The sequence below is a fragment of the Dermochelys coriacea genome, chromosome 3 (assembly GCF_009764565.3).
Source record: "Dermochelys coriacea isolate rDerCor1 chromosome 3, rDerCor1.pri.v4, whole genome shotgun sequence".
NCBI classification, from domain to species: Eukaryota; Metazoa; Chordata; order Testudines; family Dermochelyidae; genus Dermochelys; species Dermochelys coriacea.
Genome location: NC_050070.1, coordinates 193,632,833 through 193,654,122, shown reverse-complemented (window position 1 = coordinate 193,654,122; position 21,290 = coordinate 193,632,833). Strand labels below are relative to the sequence as shown.

The 21,290-nt window shown below is 37.5% G+C and overlaps 1 protein-coding gene across 2 annotated transcripts; it reads left to right on the top strand.

The window, feature by feature from the left end:
* The first annotated feature begins 207 nt into the window (after positions 1 to 207).
* Positions 208 to 14,048, top strand: ETAA1 (ETAA1 activator of ATR kinase). 2 transcript variants are annotated; one of them, XM_038396978.2, is made up of 6 exons: positions 208 to 552; positions 3,016 to 3,153; positions 3,655 to 3,731; positions 7,052 to 7,170; positions 7,520 to 9,723; positions 12,439 to 14,048. In XM_038396978.2, exons 1-6 carry the CDS (start codon positions 375 to 377, stop codon positions 12,552 to 12,554), a joined length of 2,832 nt encoding a protein of 943 aa, XP_038252906.1. In that variant the 5' UTR covers positions 208 to 374; the 3' UTR covers positions 12,555 to 14,048. The 2 variants fall into 2 exon arrangements, with proteins under 2 accessions (XP_038252906.1, XP_043367941.1); XM_043512006.1 differs by lacking the exons at positions 208 to 552; positions 7,052 to 7,170 and having other exon boundaries at positions 3,019 to 3,153.
* Positions 14,049 to 21,290: the final 7,242 nt, after the last annotated feature.

Below are 21,290 nucleotides of genomic sequence, written 5' to 3'. Positions count from 1 at the left end.
ATGGGAGGGGTGCGAAGTGAGGGGATTGGTGTAGTGAGGGGGCAGTGGGAGGAGTCTGTAGTGAGGGGCGGGTCTGTAGTGAGGTGGTGGGCAGTGGGAGGGGTGCGGAGTGAGGGGATTGGTGTAATGAGGGAGTAGTGGGCGGAGTCTGTATTGTGAAGAGGCAACCGGCTCCATTAAGCGCCACTTTGCTTGCTGTTATAGTTCCCTGCCGCGTCCGCACGGCTCTGCGCTCGCGACCAATCACGCTCTCAGCCGAGCTGATTTCGACCAATCCGGGCCGGAGCGAGCTCGAGGCGCTAGGGAAGATGGCGGCGGCGGCGGCGTGAGCGGCCGGTTGGGGGCCGCCATGCTGAGCCGCCGGGCTGCGCGCCATGGCTAGCAGACGGCGGAAGGCTGGTGACAAGCTCCGCCTCAGGTCCCCGGCCCCGGAGACGCGGAGCGGCGGCGGGAGGTGCAGCAGGCGGAGGGCGGCGGCTACCGGGGAAAGCGGCCCAGAAGATGGAGGGGCGGCGGCCGCTGCCGATCCCAGTAGCAAGAGCAAGGCGGAGGGTGAGGCCCGAGGAGCTAGGCTGGGCCGCCCCGCATGGGGGTGACTGCTTTCCGACCCCGGGTGCGGGGGTACGGCGCAGCACTCTGCAGAGACGGGCTCCCCCAGTTTGAGTTACCCCAGAACCCTCTGGGAACGGATCCCTACGGCAGCCCAGGAGGGGCGCCCCAGCCGTATTCGCACAAGCGATATTCACTCCCTGAAGCTCCAGGGGCACATAGGGGGACCCCCTCGCCCTTCCATTCCATTCTCTTCTCCCCAAACCATAACTGCTGTCAGCTGTGCAAAGGCCTTACCGAGACCAGGCCCCTAATGTGCTAGGTGCTGTACGTTTAATGCAAGTCAGTAACTGCTAAGCTTGTTGTTTTCACGCTGCAACGGTCTGGGTGTGTGTATAAGGCATCAAACAGGTTGGCTGACCCAAGGAGAGGGGGTGTCTCTTCCTTCATTTCAAATTACATCAGTTTGGTTCCCTTTATAAGATTCTGTTTGCTCTGAAAGAGCTTATTGATTAATGGGGAAACTGGCCCAGTTAGCCTTGTGCTTCAGTGAATTGCAGCTGTCTGGGAAATAACAAGGATTTGTTGTAAACAAAAAATTTAAAAACTGGTGTTGGTGTTTGCACCATTTTTGTTTGGTGATTGAATTGTCTTATAAATTTACAGGCTAGACCTAAGCCTGTAATTTGCAGCACTGCCTAAACTGGGTAACTGAAGTTCAGTGTCACAACGCCCAAACCCTCTGGTTATGTGAGACCCTTTTTCCAAAGGTTTCATCTGTCTCCTGAATCTTTCTCTCAACTCTGGGAAAAAATGGATTCTATCATAAGTCATATATGAATAGTTAAGCAGCATCTCCCTGTTGTCATGAAGCAGATCGTGCCATCAATTTCTAAGCAGAACATTGCCATCTGTACAAACAGGGAATCCAGTATAAAAAACCTCATGGTGTGATCTGACTGCACTGACGAAAATAAGTCACCAGCATTGTATCATACAGCTATAGAATTTTCTGCTGAAGTTCCATTTATTTTTTTCTCTCTTTCCTAAGTCAAGGTGCTTTCCACTTTTCAATTTCAATGTTGTTTAATGATACTAAGCAAGAAAACCATTTAAATAACTTCGGTCATGGTCCTGTAATTTATTCCATGCTCACACAGAGCCCCATTACCTTTAGTAGAACTTCATTCAATTGCAGAACTCGTAGAATAATTTGTAGGATTGAAGCCTAATATTTTTTAAGTGGAGGGCAGTAGTGGAACGTGAGACACTTGTTTGTGCCTCGAGACATCTCCCAGTCCTGCTCCTTGCGCACATTCAGTTCCTTCCAGTTTTGTCAACACTGACCCAGATCAACCAGAAAGGAATGTTTCCTGCAGGGAAAGGCAATCCTTTCTCTATGCTAATACCTCTGGATTTGAAACTTGAATGTATGATTAAGGATTTCTTCATTTTTAAGCAGTCACAGATGTTGAGGATAGTTTGAATTCTAACTATAAAACGTCTTTTCCAAAATCAAATATATTTAAAGTTAGTAGTGTTGTCTTAAAATTCCTTTATCTGTAGGCTGCATCAACACTGCCAAGTTCATTTCAAAAAGGCAGGTGCAACAAATTGCGCTTCGTGTACTCTGTTCTGTTTATTTCACTGGAGTCATAGCTAATCAAACTGTCTTTACACACTCATGACCTGTTTTTATCCATTATATGTGAAAATGCATAGTGATAGGGCAGCTTATAATCCCCAACAGGACAAGACAAAGGGCACTCTAGAATTACCTTAATGTTACAAATATACGGTCAGATTTTGGGGTTTGGTTGAACTGTACACAGTGTTGGGGTGCGGTGGGGTGGAAAACATTTTCCCAGTCCTGGAACTGCTGTGCACAGCCAGTCTCCAGGGGTAAGTTAGAACAGCCCTTTGTTGGCTGTTGTAACTTACGCTGACAGCTAACGGATTTGAGGGGGTAAAATTGTAGCCAGAGATCACTACAGTGTAAGGTCACAAAACTATCCCAGTGGAGGGAAAGAAAAAGAGGGAGGAGCCTCTTTTCTACCAAAAGATCTCCTCTCAAGTTGGTAAGATGACTTTTATGATCAGATTCCACTGGTGGGGCAATGCACTATATTGACCTATTGTTTGATGATTTTCATTCTTACTGCTAGGTGCTGAATATCTTGCTTTCTGTGTCCTGCAGTGCATTTTGAAAATGGATTTACTGTTCTGTCTGCACTAATGCAGCTGACAAGTCGTATTCTGAACTTAAAATGTAATCATGAAAAACATAGTTTGTCTAAATTGAAAAATTGTTAAGGAGTGATTGTATATAGTTTCTTTCATCTTGCAGGTTATAAAATGTGTGCACTTGGACCATGGGGTCTGTTTTGTGTATTTTGAATTAAATTCAATCATTTTTTTACTAGTGCTAATTTCTTATATGGGAAATCTTACTTTATATTCACACAGAATCATGTTTATATAAGACTCCGAAGAGATCATTAAATATCAGATCACGGTTACCTACCTTCAGTTCTCCAGCCAATGATACTGATGTACAGCAAGAAATTTTTTGGGATCCTCATTCGCCAATTACACACAAACTAGGTAACTATTACCAAGAGTTCTTATTTCTAGTGTGCTTTTTAGAAAGTAAAAAGAAAAGGAGTACTTGTGGCACCTTAGAGACTAACAAATTCATTAGAGCATAAGCTTTCGTGAGCTACAGCTCACTTGCATCCGATGAAGTGAGCTGTAGCTCACGAAAGCTTATGCTCTAATAAATTTGTTAGTCTCTAAGGTGCCACAAGTACTCCTTTTCTTTTTGCGAATACAGACTAACACGGCTGCTACTCTGAAACTTTTAGAAAGTAAATGGCAATTTGAAATCTACAGTTGGAGTAGACTACAGAAACTCTTCATCAGTAAAATCCATTTTTAATGCCATTTCTTAGTATGGCTGGCTGGCTTTTTATTGACATTATAGTAAATACTGTGATACCACACTTAATATAATTTTGAATTTAGCAGCTGTATGTGAAATGTGTCTACCTGGGAAACTTGGGTTTGTCATGTTTGACAGTTTATAAACAGTTTTTTCTTTTATAGGTAATGAAAGAAAGAAACAGGCTACCAGTAGATGTACAGTTGACATTTCAGATATTGTTAATCGTATTGCTCCACAGGTAATTATAATTTTCTCGAGCAACATTTTGTACTTTATGCAAAAATCAAAGGTTAAAAATGGTGCTGTAGATGCCTGTCTGCAAACCAGGGGAAAAAGCAGTTGGTTAGTCTCCATAATCTTTCTCATAGTAAAAGACTGAGATTCTTAGCTTTTCTAATATTTGCATTAGCAGATTTGTCATGTTGAATTTAAAATCACAAGCATAACATATTTGACTGTTTTGATTCTTTTTGTCAGATCTTTGACTTCATACATTCATTTTTGGGGTTAAAAAATTACCCATGTGACATTCAGTGCAGAAACTTGAACAGGCACCAGCCCCAATTTTTAGAAGATGTTCGCTTCAAAAGGGGTGATAGTGATCCATTTCTTGTAGAAAACGCAGTGGCATGTTCTATTTCAACCACTTTTAATTTCAAATGTATAATTTTAGGCATATTATATTTACTAGGTGGTTCCTCTCCATTTACCGTGCTAACACCATGCAAGTTATTATAGCTTTCAGTTTTTTGTACCTTCCTTTTTGTTAAATCATAGTGTTCTCTGCTTATAGTTAGTTCTAGCTTTCCAAACATACATCCATGCCATACCTGTAAAATAACCTAGTTCTCCAAATGATTTAATGTGTTCCTGGCTTTAGAGACTGATCCTGCTCCCAGATTGAGTTCTGAAATTACTTGGAAGAGTTATTTTTGCCTTCTTTTTATAAGTTCAGTCTTTCCTCCTTATTTCTCTTGTGTAACTTGCTTTTATTCCTTCCCTCCTTTTACAAAGTTCTCAGTTTGTTTCCTTGCCTTGCCTCGCCTCCCTCTTCCATTTTCATTTTTCTCTCTTTCTGCTGCTATTTTGTTTTCTTAGATGTGCATAACATTCTCCTTTGGACTACTTTGCCTGTTGAAGCCAATTATGTTGCTCAGAGGCCAGCCCTTGGGATAGTTTTTCAGACTCTCCATGCAGCTCAGTTTGTTAAAATAATATTTCTACAATTAAAATTAAAAAGTTGGAGCAGCAAGAAAATCATACAACTTGCAGTTCTCTGCTGGCCACAGACTCTCATAAAAAGCACCATCAAGTCTGAATTTCCTGTGAATTCAAAGTTACAAGAAGTACAGTACGGTAAAAGATAAATTGTATTATTCATATCTTAAACAAGTCTGAAATAAGAATTTTAATTTTGAGTTTCTTATAATTGGTGGTTGTAAGATAGCCAGCATATTGCACTCTTGGGGTTAAATCCTCAGCTGATGTAAAATCACATAGCTCTATTAAGACAGTGTATAACCGGTGAGGAGGTGGCCCTTTACATTTAATCTTGTAAATTGGCTAGAAGGAGTAGCTCACATAATAGAGAAAAGACAGTTAGTGGCAAGCAGGAGCTTGCAGAATTTGAGATTAAAAAAAGAATATCAAAATTCAAGTCAATTTAAATTTGTATGTCAGATTTGTTTTAATTTTTGCCATTTTCCTTTGAACATTTTTATAAATTATATCCTTTTGTGTATTCCCAACATCTTTCTAAAGGTACATAATGTTACGTTATTTGTGTAAATCAGATTAAATGAAAGGATGGTCCAAGCTCTAATATATGTATACACATTCTCCCTCATTTCCAGTTTTTGAATACCTTTTGGCTTTGATTTCTTAGTTACATTTCTAAAAAGCAATATTCATAGATAAGTCGTTCGTATTCTGCTAAACATGAATGGGCTTTCAAGAATACTTTGTTTTTTATACTTTGTTGATATCTAATGTACAGAATTTTGCATCGGTTAACTGACTATAAATAGTAACAGTTGAGTGACTGTTAATCTTGTCAACTTTTTATATTGGTGTTTAAACTGGAAATCCAAAAATCCTGGAAATATAGTAACTGTTAACAATTTAAAATACCTTATTCATTTCATGTTGCCATTCCAGACTTATTCCTTTTTATTTTTTGTTGTTGAAAGAAATAATCTAACAATGGAAAGAAGAGAATTAATCTTATTTTGCCCCTAAAATATGAATATCTTGAAATAAAGACTAGCAAAGTTCAGGAACCATACAAGATTAAGATGAGGAAAGACTGCACAATAGCATTGATATAATTAAATTGCTTGATTATTCTAGTAGATGAAGTTAGAAATGTCTGTTTAAAATCCTAGTCAGTTTTTATGGTTGATGTCAGTGCACCTCTGTAATTGTCATCAAGAGCCTGGAATTTGACAAAGTAAACAAGATGCTATTCTAACAGCTGGGCCATCTTTTACTGAAGCATAAGACCCATAAGAAAATCTGTCTTTTCCTGTCACAATTGGGTAATCTTCAGCAGGCAAAAATATGCCTACTATCTGACACCGTTTAAAATGGTTTCTGTATTTTGAAGAAAACATAATATTTGGAAAAAAAAAAATCTTCCAGTCTGAGATTTGAAAGTCATTATCAAAGAAACAATTAACTGTGCCTCCCCTTTTGTGGTGCAAGTTATTGCTCTCTCTTGCACCATTTATGGCCCTGTCTTGGACTGCGGCTTCTTTATTCACATTTTTTGACAGTGTGTGGATTACCTTTTGCTGGTACCATGATTTTTCCCTAAAATAAAAGTTCTTTTCCATTACTGGCCAATAAAACTCGAGCCACTTCCTCTGGCTTACATACGGTAATTCTGTATCTTCATTCTTTTTTATTGTTGTTTATAAGTATCCGTGGATCACATTCACAGATCTGTATACCTAAGAATTTTGAGAGAGTTCAGATGCAGATCTGAACTTTAGAGCTCTAGACCAATTTTTATTTAAGTTCTAAATTCTATTTATTTCTACTAATTTATCTGAAATATATTTGGGGTGGTGGTGTAATGGAAAAATGTAAAACTTGCTCCTGTTGAAGACATCCTCAATATGATTTTCTGAATTTCTGTAATTTGTCAGCACTGTTTTAATAGGTAAACACAGAGAGCATATCTTAGTAGACTAAAATAAAGTTTGCTAAGTGAACATTGCAGAATATTTTATTGTAATCATTCGCTTTGGTACTTTGCCTGTTTAATATAGTAATATCCTAAACTAGGTCCACACACAAAGTTGCACCACTTTAAATAAAGTTGTGGTTTTGAAACTGGTGTAGTTAAATTCGTTCAACTTCGCCTTTGAAGTCTTACATTGGCTTAAACCTGGTTTATGTTGATTTAGCTTGTGCCTTTAATTTATAGCCAGGTTTGTAGCAGTTTAATCTGTTTTAAAACTGATTTAAGTTAAATCAGTGCAACTTGTGTGTATAGGGAAATCTTTAATTTAAATCAAATTGCTAAGTAGTGCCAATTTAATCTTAATTGTTCAGGATGAAAAACCAGGCTGTTCTGAGGGATCTCTTCTAGGGATGTGGATTGGTGAGGATGCTATTCCCTGTACACCTGGAGTAGTAAAAGTGCGAACTAGGACAAAATTAAATGGTACACGGTAAGTTCAAATTCACTTTAGTTTATACATCAAAGAAGTTATGCTTTCATGTAAGGGAAGCAGCATTTCACTGAATCCATGAATTTATGGGATTCATGAATACAGTCTGTACATTATCAGAGTCAATACATGGTAATACTTTTATCCTTTACTTCGTAATCTTTTAAAATGGGATGATCATTGGTTGCAGTAAAAGGATATACCTTGACAGTTAAATTAATTATATATGTTTTTTGTTTAGAGATTTTTAATCATATCCTATGTACATACATTTGTTAAACTAGAGAGTAAGCTGGTTACACTTTGCAAAGTATTCAGTATTTGACTTTTTTTCTGTTTTTCCATTTAGAGATCATAAAATAAAAAATACTGAAGAGGAACTGATGAAGTTGGCTAAGCAATTTGATAGAAACCAGATAGAGCTAGATATAGTCCAGGAGCAAGATGGTCAATGCAATGGTTTTATTCAGACTACTTCAGAGGCAGAGACTTTAAATAATTATAAAGATGATGCACAGATGAAAAATCTGCAGTCATTCCTTGATGAAGATTCTGAAACACTTACTGTTCTGTCCTTGAAGCCAGTTAAAGAGAGCACTGGCATCCCTGCTATAGAATGTCAAACTAGCAGCCAGAAGTCTTTAGATCTTGAGGCCGAAGTGGCCCTTAATGCCCTTTTTGATTGCTCTACCCAGAAATGTAGTGGACAGTTGAGCCAAGACCTATCAGCTATTTCCCTAAACAATAGTTTCCATGAAAGCAAAAGCCCCTTGGTTGAGGAGAAGCACACTTTTAAGGAAAGTACAGTAATCAAGCAGCACATTGCTAAAGAGATATGCCAGAAGCAAGGTTCAACATGCGCATCAGAAAATGTGAAACAGATTGCAGCTCCAGAAACTAAGAATATTCCTTTGCTGCCAAAACAAAGTTTTCTGTCCTCTAAGATAGAATCATCGATCTCTAGTAAGCCTGCTGAAGTAGCTCATGATGACTTTGATGATTGGGATATTGATTTATTGGCAGATGATTCCTTTGTAATGCAGATTACTCAAACACCTAAACTGATTAGTACTCCTGAAAAAGCTTTATCAGCTCCTAAAAAGCCAAGCACACATGCTTTCAATGGCCTTACTAAAACTAAGGAAAGAACAAATACTTCTAATTCTGTAATTGGTGTTAGTTTTTCATCCAAATCCAACAGTATTCAATATGCACCTCTGAAACAAAATAGTAAAACAATACAAGATGCTGTAAAATCTCTTTCTTTCCAGAAGCCAAATAATGAGATGGAAAATTCAAAGATACATACTGGGTTTTTACATGTGGAGCAAGATGTTAAAGCTTGTAAGAAAAATTCCACTTGGAAAAGTGCCCAAAACAAAGTTTCTGACTATACTTCTCTTATTTCAGTGCAATCTGACCTTAAGAATGGAATGGAACGAATTCAGCCTAAATGTGGTCCCACCAGTTTTCCTGTAAAAGGATCGTCTTCCATCTTGATACACTGTAATCCTCATAGAACACAGACTGGAAAACATGGAAATAACAAACACAATATTTTCCCTCAGTCATCCATTTCTACTAATGTGAAACCTAATGATCTAGTGAAGGTGGTGACCTGTACTGGCGTGGCTAACCTAAAACAAGCTGAAATGCCTAAGAAATGTCCTGTGTCGTTTGATTGGAATGATCCTAAGTTTCCTGATGAAGTTTTAGATATGTTTTGTGAATCTGATAGTCTTTGGGACACAAACTGTGAAGATGATGATTTGTTGTATCAGGTGTGTGATGATGTAGAAAAACAAACTCAGAACCAAGACATTAAATATGAAAACAAAAAAGCAATAATTATAAAAGGAGCCAGTATTGTTTCCAAATCTGATGCTGATAACAGCTTCACAGCATCTAAAAAAGGACTGCCTAATCACCCATTGGCACAAAAAATCAGTGCTGACCAGGACACCAGCTCAATGAGCACTCCTTGTACAAACTCCTCAAAGGTTACAGACAGATTAAGTACATTTGGAAATGTAGTGAACTGTACAAATTCTGCAAATCCTATAGCTGTAATGGCAAATGTTCCTATACAACACAGGTATACCCATTCCCAGGACTATAATAAAGCTGCTTCTGCAAATACTACAACCAGTGTTCCAGGAAAATGGTATCGGTCTAATTCTGTGCCTGCAGGAAGCCTCAGTTCTGAAATTGATCCAGTTAACATAACAAATAGGTGTGCTAATGCTTTTAATGGGGGCTGCAACCAAGATCTTTCACACAACACAGGAAAGATACAAAATAACAGTTGTATGAACAAAATGTCAGTTGTGCCTTCAAAGTTTACATTTAAAAAGATTAACAATTCCCATATTGCTGTTCATGTGGATCCTAAAAGTATATGTATAGGAGGCACTTCTGGAATCAAAGTTTCTCAGCAGGGTTTAGAAGAAAGCAAGAATCAACTGAACATCCCTTTGCATGGGAAGATTAAAATTAATCAAAAGCCACCTTTTAAGAGGCACCTTTCAGAATCTCTGGCAGAGTCGACGACAGGTATGTTTCTTTTTTAATATTAACCTGGGTGGGGTGGGGGAGGAGGAGTAAGGTGTTAAATCACATCAAAGCAAACTGAGTACTGTAAGCTTTGTATGGTATTGAAATGTTTATAAACTTAAGTATTCGGTCTTCTCAAACTAGGCATGATGAGACAAGTTTAAAATAAACATTCTTTCTTTTCCTTAAATTAAGTATCCTCACACCTTCTTGTCAACTGTCTAAATGGGCCATCTTGATTATCACTACAAGTTTTTCTTTTTTCTCCTACTGATAATGGCTCATCTTAACTAATTAGTCTCTCACAGTTTGTATGTTTGTATGATTATATATCTTGCTATATGTTCAATTCTATGCATCGGATGAAGTGGGCTGTAGCCCACGAAAGCTTATGCTCTAATAAATCTGTTAGTTTTGAAGGTGCCACAAGTACTCCTATTCTTACTTTATCTTACTCTTTTTCAAAAATGAAAATCTGTTTTGGAAAACCTTCCTTAACTTACTATATTTGAAGGAATACGCTCCCCATCCCCACTTTTCACTCATTTGCCAAAATACTTGACCCTACCTGTAAGTGCTTATAGGGTCCAGTGTGTCTTGATGACACTTCTGAACACACCATATTTCAGCATTGTCTGAATGTCTCACCATTTGTCAGTCACTGTTCTCTGAAGTTTACGTTTGATTTTAAATGTGAACAGCAAATTAAATGTCAAAACGCCACTTACTTCAAGATCTTTAAAAGAGACTTGATTTGGGATTGCTAAATTTTTGGGTGCCAAAGATTGGATACTTTAAAGGGGCCTGATTTTCAGGGGATGAGTGCAAGTGTCTCAAGTTAGGCACCTGAAATTGGCACTCCAGACACTAGTCACCTACGAAAACCTTGGCCTGCATCAGTATCTGCTGTGTGCCCAAACGTGCCAGTGAAGTGGGGTGTTCACCATGTAATCTAAAAACTTCCATTTTCCTATCAGTTCTCAAGTCTGTCAGTTGGTTTCTACTGGTTGCTGATGGGGGAATGGGCTAGCTGATTGGCTCTCGTATCATTGTCCCTCTCCCCAAGCCTATTTAAGCATACCCAGCCTTTTCTTGCTGCAAGCACTGATCAGTTACTAGGAAAACATGCTTGGGCATGGAACCAGCCAACAGTCAGTTCAAGATTTTAGTTCACTGCATGGCTTTGTGAAGTTTCTTTTCAATATGAAATGTTGGTGAAGCTGAACTACTGATGTTTTGTTTGTAGTTCACCTTTAAAACATACTGTGTCAGTGCGGAAGTTCAGAAATCACAGCTACAAAAATACCAAACACTCTCATGTAGTAGCAAACATCATCTGCATTTGGAGGTATCTGGACTTTTCCAAACCACTGACTCATTCAAGTAGCGTTATGGATTATTTTGTTTTGTGTCATATCTTCTAGTCCTTTTCTTCTTTTTTTCATACCTGGGACAGCAGGTAAGTGGGAAGTAGCAATCTGGGAAACTATTACAAAACAAATATAAAAAATCACACCACCCAAAAACTATTAAAATATGTTCTAGAAGAAAATTAATGGAAACCTCAGCTCCTTGATGTCATTGGTTGACAGCACTGTTCTCCAAAACAATGACTGGTGAATGCTTCAATTACGTTAGCACTTAGCAACAAGGAAATCTTGTCTCCTTTTACCAGGGAATTGGTGTGAATTACTATATTTGCTTGGTTTCAACACTTTCTGATTTACCTTTTTGGAGAGTTAGCCTTAAGGAATAAATAGCTTTCCTTGATAATAATGTTTGGACTTATTGACAGAATACATTGGTCATTAAATATAGGAAATATCTTTGTGGCATTGCTTTCAGTTCTTTTTGGGTTGTAGTTCTGTATTTTAATCTAAATTTCCCATCCTCACTGAAAGGATGATAATCCATCTCGTTGCTGAGACATTAGCCACAGATAAGTATAGAGTTTGGCAAGTAATCTCTCTCGAAACTTGTACTTATATTTTTACCCACATATGTAGTTGACTTAACTGACTTTATGCCCTTCGTCTTATTTCTCTAATGTGAAAGGCCACATATTCCGAGCTATGTTAATAGGAAAATAGCATCATAGGTGAAATCCTGGTCATACTGACTTTAGAGGGAGTTTTTCGTTTGATTTCAATGGGGCCAGAATTTTAGTGCATGCTAATTTACTGCTCTATATAAAAACACATAAAATGTTATGCTTAGCTATCATGTCCCTGTCTCCTGTTTTTTGTTGGTTTTGACCTTATTTCTATCCCGCTGGTCCTATTTGTCTTGACGCCTGTGCTATACCTGACCCCTGTGTCTGTACAATCTGATACCAGTATCTCTACCTAACCCACTTGGATTTTAGAGCCCTTTTCATGCCAATATCCTTAACTTTCTTAACCCATTGTAGTCTCTATATTGATTTCTGATATCATAAAGTTCACTTGAAGGGCAGCAGTAAAATTTCCTTTAAGCAAATGTCTGCTTCCCTGTACATTGGATAGTAAGTAGCCTTCAGCAGCAGTACAAAGGTCATGTATCCTTCCACTTCTGCCTTGAGGATGGCCTATATTTTATAGGCCATTTTTTAACTTGGGTTCCTCATTTGTCAGTACAGTGTGTTGCTACCATTTATCTTCAGACATTGAAGCCGGACAACTAAAAATACATACTGAACAAGTTTGAAGGCCCTTAATGCATATTTTATATTTTCAGCATTTGTGATAGAACAGAAAAACAGAAAATGTTCTCAAGAAGAAATTGAAAGGAAAAAACAAGAAGCTCTTGCTCGAAGAAAATCCAGAATGCAAGCATTTCTCAAAGATACTTGAATTTGGTCTGGATTTTTTTGCCTTTTAATTAGTTGGGTAGGAAAATTGGTAATGATTGTAATAAAGACTGAACCATTTTTAAAATTCTGCCTGTGATGCTCGTCTTGATCTTCTTTACTTGACTTCTGTATGAGAAGTTAATGCTGGACTATGTTAAATTCATTAAATTATTAAAAAATAGTTTATAGTTATAAACAGTTTCCTCTAAATGTCTTAATAGCTATTGCAATGAAGTTCAAATATTGTGTACACACTGGTACTCTCACATGTTGCAATTGTGTGATTTAAAATTCATGTGAATAGTATTTAAAGTGCTCAAAAAAGGAATACAGCATAAAGTTCATTCACGTTTCTGTTTTTCTTTGTTTCTCAGTTATCGGCAAGATTTCTTAATCTATGACGTGAGTAGGCTCAAATATTAATGTGTGCATTTATTATATCTCTGTGGTTCTCAAACTGGTTTTGGTAAACTTGAAACTAACTCATGGAGATGAGAGCCTAAAAATTCAGCTTTCAAAAGATGAAGTTAGTGCTCACTGATTTAGAACAAGTCCAGCCCTCAGAAAATTAATGGAAATACACAGTCTGGAGAGTCTATTGTCAGTCTGTTTCTTTTAAGTGATGGACTAGTAAACATGTGGTAAAGAAGGAACCTAGCATAGTACCTAGCTAATCTGTAAGATCAAGACGTTGTACTGAAAAAACACACTTTTTTTTTTGTTTCTTCCATTAAGAGTTGGAGGTATTGTTTTCCTGGTTACCATTTTGAAGGTGTTCCTGATTATGCCACCCATCTTCCAAAACCAAGAATTATGGGGCTAATTAAAATGCAGCTAATGCTATTTTACTGACCCATCAAACTGTGTAGGGAAAATAGAATCTATTGGGCCAGATCCTCAAATGGTGTAAAACAGAATAGCTACATTGACTTCAATGGAATTATACAGACTTTTTTTTAGTTAATGATCTGGCCTGTTGTCTCTTGTATAGGTATAACTTCATTTGGTTAAATGTGATTGGAATTAACTACACAATGCAGAAGATTGTACTACAACTGCTTTAATCAGTTCAGTGTTAAAATGCCTGAAATTTCATAACTATGTTCTCAGTTTGAAATAGATTTTTGGTGTGACCTTGGCTAGTAAAGCACTTAAACATGGTGGATCAAATACTATCCTCTTCCTTATTTGACCTGATGAACTGGAGTTTTGAAGCTCTGTTTCAAGTGATACATGGCGAATGAGTTCAAATTGTAAAATTACGTTTGGTTAAGCTGGTGGGCATGTCACAACAGAAAGCTGCTTTCAGTTTAAAATGTTTTTTGCTATCACTTATGATATTATGAAAAATGATTTGATCAGGTTTTGTAAATTTGCTGAGTGCAGCCAAAGGGTCACAAAGTCTTCATCTCCTGTAGACTGTGCTTTTTGTTTGTAAAACTTACAAATGTAAATATTGTATATTTGTAAACCATTATTAAACTTGCCATTTTTACATCTCAGTATTCTGTTTTGTTCTGTGATTGGGAAATTGTCAGGCTAAAAGTAAATAATTTTAGTGAAGAATGTTCCAAAGCATGGAAAAAAAGGAAAGGCTGGTCTTCTGGTTAGAACACTGGATTGGGAGTCAGGAAATCTGAGTTTAATACCTGATTTTTTTGTCATGAATTTCATCTGTCACTTTGGGCAAGTCATTTAATCTTTCTGTGCCTCAGTTCCCTATCTATAACATTGGCATAATACCTCCTTTGTCTGGTCTATTTAGACTACAAGCTTTCTGGGGTAAGAACTGACTTCTTCTATGTATATACAATGGCATCCTGATCTCATTTGTGGTCTATAGGTGCTGCTGTAAGACTAGTAATAATGGCGGTTGCTTGTGCTAGTAAAGGGACTTTTTTTCAGCTGGAAAGCAGTTACCAGGCTAGTATGATCATGGTGCTGTTTATAGCAATCTTCTTAAATGTTAACTTAAAAGATAATATAAAAAGCAGTAGCACATTTCCAAATTTGAAGATTTATCACTGATGTGGACTACTGTAACTACATTCAACTGGCAGCTGTGTGCAAACAAGAAGATTGGAGAGGCATCTAACAGATTTTAGTGTTCACTCTGCCACTTAAAAGTAACCCCAAGTGGTAGTTACAGCAAGAATCATGTTTATTCTACAACAGGGTTTGAATTGTATATCTGATGGGACTTCCTGTCTCCATTTTGCTCTGGAGAAATGTAAAATATCTCAGGACAACATATCTCATCAGAGTACTTTCTTGGCCAATACTGCATCTAGTAAGTAATTTTGTTTGGTTGCTTTATGGAAAAAACCTTTATAATCAGCCTTAAGACTATAGGAAAAGCAAAATAATATTTAGGTGTATTGATATAGGCATACCAGAAACAAAATAAGTACTTTTGCTGTTGGAAAAGGTACAAGTTAGGCTTCATTTGGAACAGTTTTTGATTTGGGGGGGTGGGGGAGGTGTGTCTCTGGAAAGCTGTTTCTCTGGAAAAGATGCAGTGTAAAGGAAACCAGGATAATTTCTGACTTAAAAATATTATGATAGTGATCTTATATTTATTTGGGAAGAGGGAGTGGAAGGAAGGGAGTCTTTAATGTTGGTAAGTGCTACACAAATCAGGATCCACAATTCAGAAAATTAGGGACTAAATTATACCCACCTGTGGAATACTTAAAGGAATCTTCTCCCTGATACAGAGGGACTAACTTTCAGTAGAGTTGTACTGGGGATAAACTTGGCCCATTATGTTTCATATACCTCTGACCTCATCATGATCATCTGGACATCTTCCTCTAAAGTCTTAGATACTAGCTGCTGCTGGAAACCATACCAGACTAGGTAGAACACTAGCATATGCCAGTATGACAATTCCTATGTTTTTACATGCCTATCTATCAGTTATTCATGTTTCATGTCCAAATGTGTGTATCTTTAAATACTTTTAATTAAAATATACTTGAACATACTGTTTCTTAGTAATCCCTGTGAGACTGGGAGTCTTGCTGACATATCACTGCCATTTTGAATTGGTATGCGTTTAAAAAGATTATCCTTGCTTTGCAATGGCTTGTGATCCAGACATTGCCCCTTCCTCCTATCCAACTGCTTATAAGAAGTTATCAGGAAGCAGAGAATTTGCAAACTCCACAGGAGAAAAAAGGAGCAGCTGTAACCGTGCCTTTGTGGGTCACAACTGAGAATACCAAATTCATGACAAACTGCTGAGAAACAGGGAAGCTATACCCCAAACCTGGAGGTTATTCTCCCATTAGATACACCAAACCAGTAACAAAAGTAAACTTCTGTTTCACCACACTGGCTAATGAGTCATAAAAGCAGTTTCCTGAGATATTCCAGTCCTTGTATCGCCACCAAAAACACTGGATTTAGAGATGAGTGGTTCTTTACAACCAGCCTCATCAAATAAAAGGTTCTTCTGATCCCAAAGGACTAGCTATACACCCAGGTCAATATATAACTCAAATCTTACCCAAAAATCACACTGTTGCCAATCCTTTAGTATCTAAAATCTAGAGGTTTATTCATTATAAGAAAGAAAGGTGAGAGTTAAAATTGGTTAAAGGAATCAAATACAATAAATGCAAAGTTCTTGGTTCAGGCTTGTAGCAGTGATGGAATAAACTGCTGGCTTGAAAAGTCTCTGGTTGCTTCCAAATCATTGGAAGGACCTCAGTACTCTGAAACCAGTCCCTTGGTTAGAATGCTTCCATTAGTATAAGTACATAGTTCAGAGATTCAAGCAGGAAAGAGGCAAAATGGAGGTGTTTCCAAGGCCTTTTATAGCTTCTGCCATGTGGAGGGAAACCCATTGTTTCAAACAAAGCCCTCAGCACAGCTAGTGGAAAATTACAGGTAAAAGATGGGGTTTGGAATCACATGAGCAAGTCACATGTCCATGCACGATTTTGCTTAGTCACGGCAGGAAATCATTACCTATGCCTCAGTATGTTTGTAGGATAGTGCATTCAACGTAGATGGGTGTCTTCCATGGTCCATTGTTAGTTGTTTCTTGAGGAGCCACTTAATTTGAATAGTCCCTCCAAGATGTGCAGGCTAAATACCTTGTGGGCGTTATCCTAGGAGCAAACATTTTAAATCCAGGTATAGAACCAATACTCATAACTTCAAATATGAAAATGATACATGCATACAAATAGCATAATCATATTCAGCAAATCATAACCTTTCCATAAATGTCTTATATGCCACATTTTGTACAAGATTTGTTGCAAATATATAACACTGGTTACAACAATTATCTATATGGTCATATTTTAATCAGATAATGTCACAGCAGCATAAAAATATTATAATATAGCCCTAGATTGTTGTCTGTGGCAACTCAGCTGCAGGGTGTATCATTGGGTGAGGGTAAAGCTACCATTGCACAATCTCAGAGCAACTGTGCACCAGACCAGACCCCAGTGAAAAAGTAGCCAGAGAATTGCTGTAACTTGTTCAAGCTACCTGAAGCCTCAGGGGTTGACACATTAGCTGGGACACAGGGGAAGGCCTGGCTGTGCTTTGTTTTCCCAGCTCCATCCCCTCCACTGGCCATAGGATAGGGATGTTTCCTAGAAGCCACAGTGCAGTCTTAAATCTAGCCTATTCTGAGCTGCATCACTCACTGATAAACTCTTGGTTGCATACCTCTGATATAATCTCCATGTGTCAGTTTCTATCCTGCAAGCTTTTATTTAATAATGTTTGCAATAGACAATTCTTGATTAGTAAAGTAGCTACATCATTTAAATTAATTAATACACATGTACAGAAATTTGGCATTTCAATAGTTGATACTTCACTCTGCAGCCACAATTACCTCAGGGCAATAAAGACCTATACAAAAAGTAACAATAATTTAAAATACATTCTAAATTAAATTATGACTGTCATGTTTCATTATAAATCAATTTATGATTTACTTAAGCCCTCATCTTCGTTTCATTCTAAGCATAGTAATTTTTGACATGAACAGAGTAGTCAGTTTAAGTTTAATGTAAATATGCAGATAGATGTATATAGCATTCTCATACAGTATATTTTTTTTATTCCATAGCCTAACTCATCTTGTTAAGAAAGAGGTCCATGAGCAGTTGAGGAATTCAGTTGGTATTGTTCTACCTCTTTTACACCATGTCCTAATTCCTGCTAGTGAAGTATCTTAATCATGTTTAACTTAACACATTTGAGTAGTTTACTAATATTGTTTTTCGGTGTACTGATAGGGCCAGATTTTCAAAGTGCTTGCCACCCCACAGCTCTCAACTCTATCCTGTAACATATAATTAATCTTGGGGCTGCAGTCCAGGAATGGCAGTGTAATCTTATAACATGTGTACTATTTATTACATCTTGAGCTTTATACTCAAGGAATAATGTTAGATGAATTCTTTGATTATATCTTTTAAATCTAAAAAGAGCTGTGACTTGTCTGGAAAGGATAGCTGGGAGCAACAGATAGTGACCTAAATAGTAAAATTCCAAAGATAAAATGGAAGAAAATGAACACAAATGCTTCATTGTTTGAGAGCTGAATTGTCTGTAACACACTCCAATGATTCCAGTGTTTGTGGAAGAGGCCAGTGCAGATATTATCTGTGCAGCTACAGATGACAGCCTGAGTAAGTGTCCATCAAAGATGGAGCTAGGAATGCATTGGCAATTGTGCTGTAAATCATCTTAACTAATATTTGTTCAAAGCTCTGGTTACTATGTATACTGGTATTTTTGCCAGAATAGTCAGAGAAACCCTGCTTCAGAAAACATTTAACAACGTCTAATGTACTGTTTTTGTGGAACTAAACATACATTTCTTCGACTACTGTCTGCATGCAATCTCAGTATGGTAGCTGGCAAAACATTAAGGGCCTTTTACAGCAACTTTACAGCACTAGCTTAAATGGAGTGACTACTTACTCCATGTGAGTGAAGAATCAGGCCCATAAATTTAATTATTTTTAATTGTTTTGTTCTTTGACTCTGATTTCTGTTGGTGGTACTGCCATGGGGCTTTTCAGGTTAGCCTCCATAAAGGAAAATCTTGATTCAAATGTTAACTCTGGAAAATTTGATCCATTAAGACCTGGAAAATTAAATTTAGGATTATATTCAATCTGAAATGGAGTTTTAGGTTATCCTGATGTATGGATGAATACAAATGAAACTTTAGACTCAGCATAGCACTTAAACACATGTTTTGTAAATGGGATTACTCCCATATTTAAACAGAGCATGTGCTTAAATACTTTTCTGAACCAAGGCCTTAGGGCTGGATTTTTTTTAAAGTGTTTAGGTGCCTAAAAATGCCAAGTGGGATTTTCAAAGATGCCTAAGCACCTAACTCCTTGTGAAATCAATGTGAGTTAGACATCTAGGCGCTTTGAAAATCTCCCTCTGCATCTTTAGACAACTAAATACCGTTAAAAATCTGGTCCTTAATAACAAAACTAGGCATGCTGCAAGAGAGAAATTATGTACACATAGACTGGAGTAACGGTTTGACTGACAATGTTTTCATGCCTCATCTATTAATGGACTTGTGCTTAAGTATAACAAAGTCCAAAAAAGTTGGTTTTATTTAATTGGTTTTATTTCTTTATTTTAGGAGTATAAGGAATGTCAATTCCTTTCTTCCTTGGTGTTGCTGCTGGATTTCTTGAATGTCTAAGGGTATGTCTACTCTTGAGCTGTTGGGGTAATTTCCATATTGGGTAGGTCAATGAGAGCTATCACAATAAAAATAAAAGTGTAACCATGATATGTGAGCCGCAGGTCAAGCTAACCACCATGAGTACATACCTAGGATTTCAGATGGGATTATACTGGGGATGGCGTAGCCACTGTGGCTACACTTCTATTTTTAGCACACAAGCTCGATCAGATGAAAATAAGATGAAAATTATGCCTCCAGCTCCAGTGTAGACATGCCCTAAGAGGGACTAAGTGCCATAAAGAAGGATCAGGACATTGAATATTTCACAGAGATGATCTTTATCCAAAACTATTACTTAGTCACTGAAGTTAAGTAAATATTAACCAAAACCAAATAAAAAAACCCCACACCCCCGAGTTTGATAAACTGACTAAAAATTCTTTTACCTCTTTATTGCTCAACTTTCACTATCTTGACTTTTGTGATTTCACCATTTCACTAGTAGTTCAGTCCTCATAGAGTCTGCCAGATCAGGTAAGACCTGACTTTCATATGTAAAAGACAAGCCAATTTTTTTTTAAATACCCATTTTTAAAACCAACATAAGGAAACAAAAAAAGACACAAGTCTGTCCTGCCCCCCCCCCCCCAATTACTTGTGATCTGAAAGAGGTTTTGGTTTTTGTTATAAACTAATTTTTTCTAGGCTAACATAAGCTGAAATGGAATTTTTATAGAAGATACTGCAATCCAAATGACATTTAAGCTTTCCAAAACTCCTCAGGGTGTTTCACCTTTGTGAACTGTAAGCTCTCAAAGCCTGAAGAGGTCCTTGGGTGTGCTCTTGTTACCAGTGAAACAAACTAGTAAGCCCGCCCTTTTAGGGTTTATATGGCAATCAAACTCTTATTCCTTTTTTAAGGGATTGGAGTTACCTTTCATGTTCCTAAAGTTGACACTCCTTTCTGCATATATCTTGAATACTTGGTTAAGTCATTACCTTCAGAAGCTTTAAGGACCAGAGTTCAATCCACTGAAGTATCTAATATTGGCCAGGGAGCCAGTTAAAAAAAGGACTACTAAAATTACATAGATTTCTAATGAATAACCATATAGATATAGAGGAAAGTGGGAAGGCAATTTGCAGACAGAACTATGAAGATGAATGGAAAGAGGTTTGAAAACCTGTTAAAACAATCTCAGCAAATACAAACCAATTCTTTTTCATTTTATTGAGAAAGCTTGGGACACAAGTTAAGTTAATAAAATGCTTGTCAGTTATGATATTATGTACAAAACGTAAAACTAGGCACTTGGAGTATGCACTTTGACACCAAGCCACTGAAAACTTCCAAGGAGGGAGTTTTGTTGGATGATCAGATGTAAAGAATGTTTTACAACCATAAATTTGTTATCTTAGCAATTTGTCTACACTTGCTCCAGACAAATGCAAAACAAGATTCATGGGTGCCACATTCACCATAACCAGAAACTGTCTTATGCACCATTAGAGCAAAAAGACTCGGCCCACCCTTAACAAATGGACTCCTTGAACCCTCATTGACCTGAGAAAAGATAACATAAAATAAGAGGCGCTCTCAAAATGATTGAGAAACTCTATGCATTGAGATGACCTAAAGACTATGTCACACCACATGTGTGTTAGTCTCACCTAAATACATGCTTTAACTTAACACGTACCTTGTTCACCACCTTCCCAATAGGAACTGTGTTGGCTCCAGTATTGCGTCATGTTCTTTGCCATTTGAAAAATCAACAAAGAGTGTTTGTTTAAAAGGCTGTATTGGTAGGAAGGTAGTAGGAAACAACTGCAGTTCGTCATGCTCCTCCCTATACTGCATTTTAGAATGTGCTGCTGATTTATTTAAAGACCTGTTGGTCTTCTTTCTTCCCTCTTCAAATATTCAATAAAGGGAACTGTCCTTTGTCTTCTCAAATTTAAGCCCCGATCTAGTAAAACACTTAAGTGCATGCTTAATTTACTGTTCTGGCTTAGTGCCACAGTGCTCAGCATCTCGTG

Bases quoted from the DNA above. Each gene is read 5' to 3' on its own strand.
- ETAA1 (XM_038396978.2), top strand. From the start codon at position 375: ATGGCTAGCAGACGGCGGAAGGCTGGTGACAAGCTCCGCCTCAGGTCC. The intron at 553-3,015 runs GTGAGGCCCGAG...ATATTCACACAG, and splicing joins TAGCAAGAGCAAGGCGGAGG to AATCATGTTTATATAAGACT. The intron at 3,732-7,051 runs GTAATTATAATT...TTAATTGTTCAG, and splicing joins TTAATCGTATTGCTCCACAG to GATGAAAAACCAGGCTGTTC.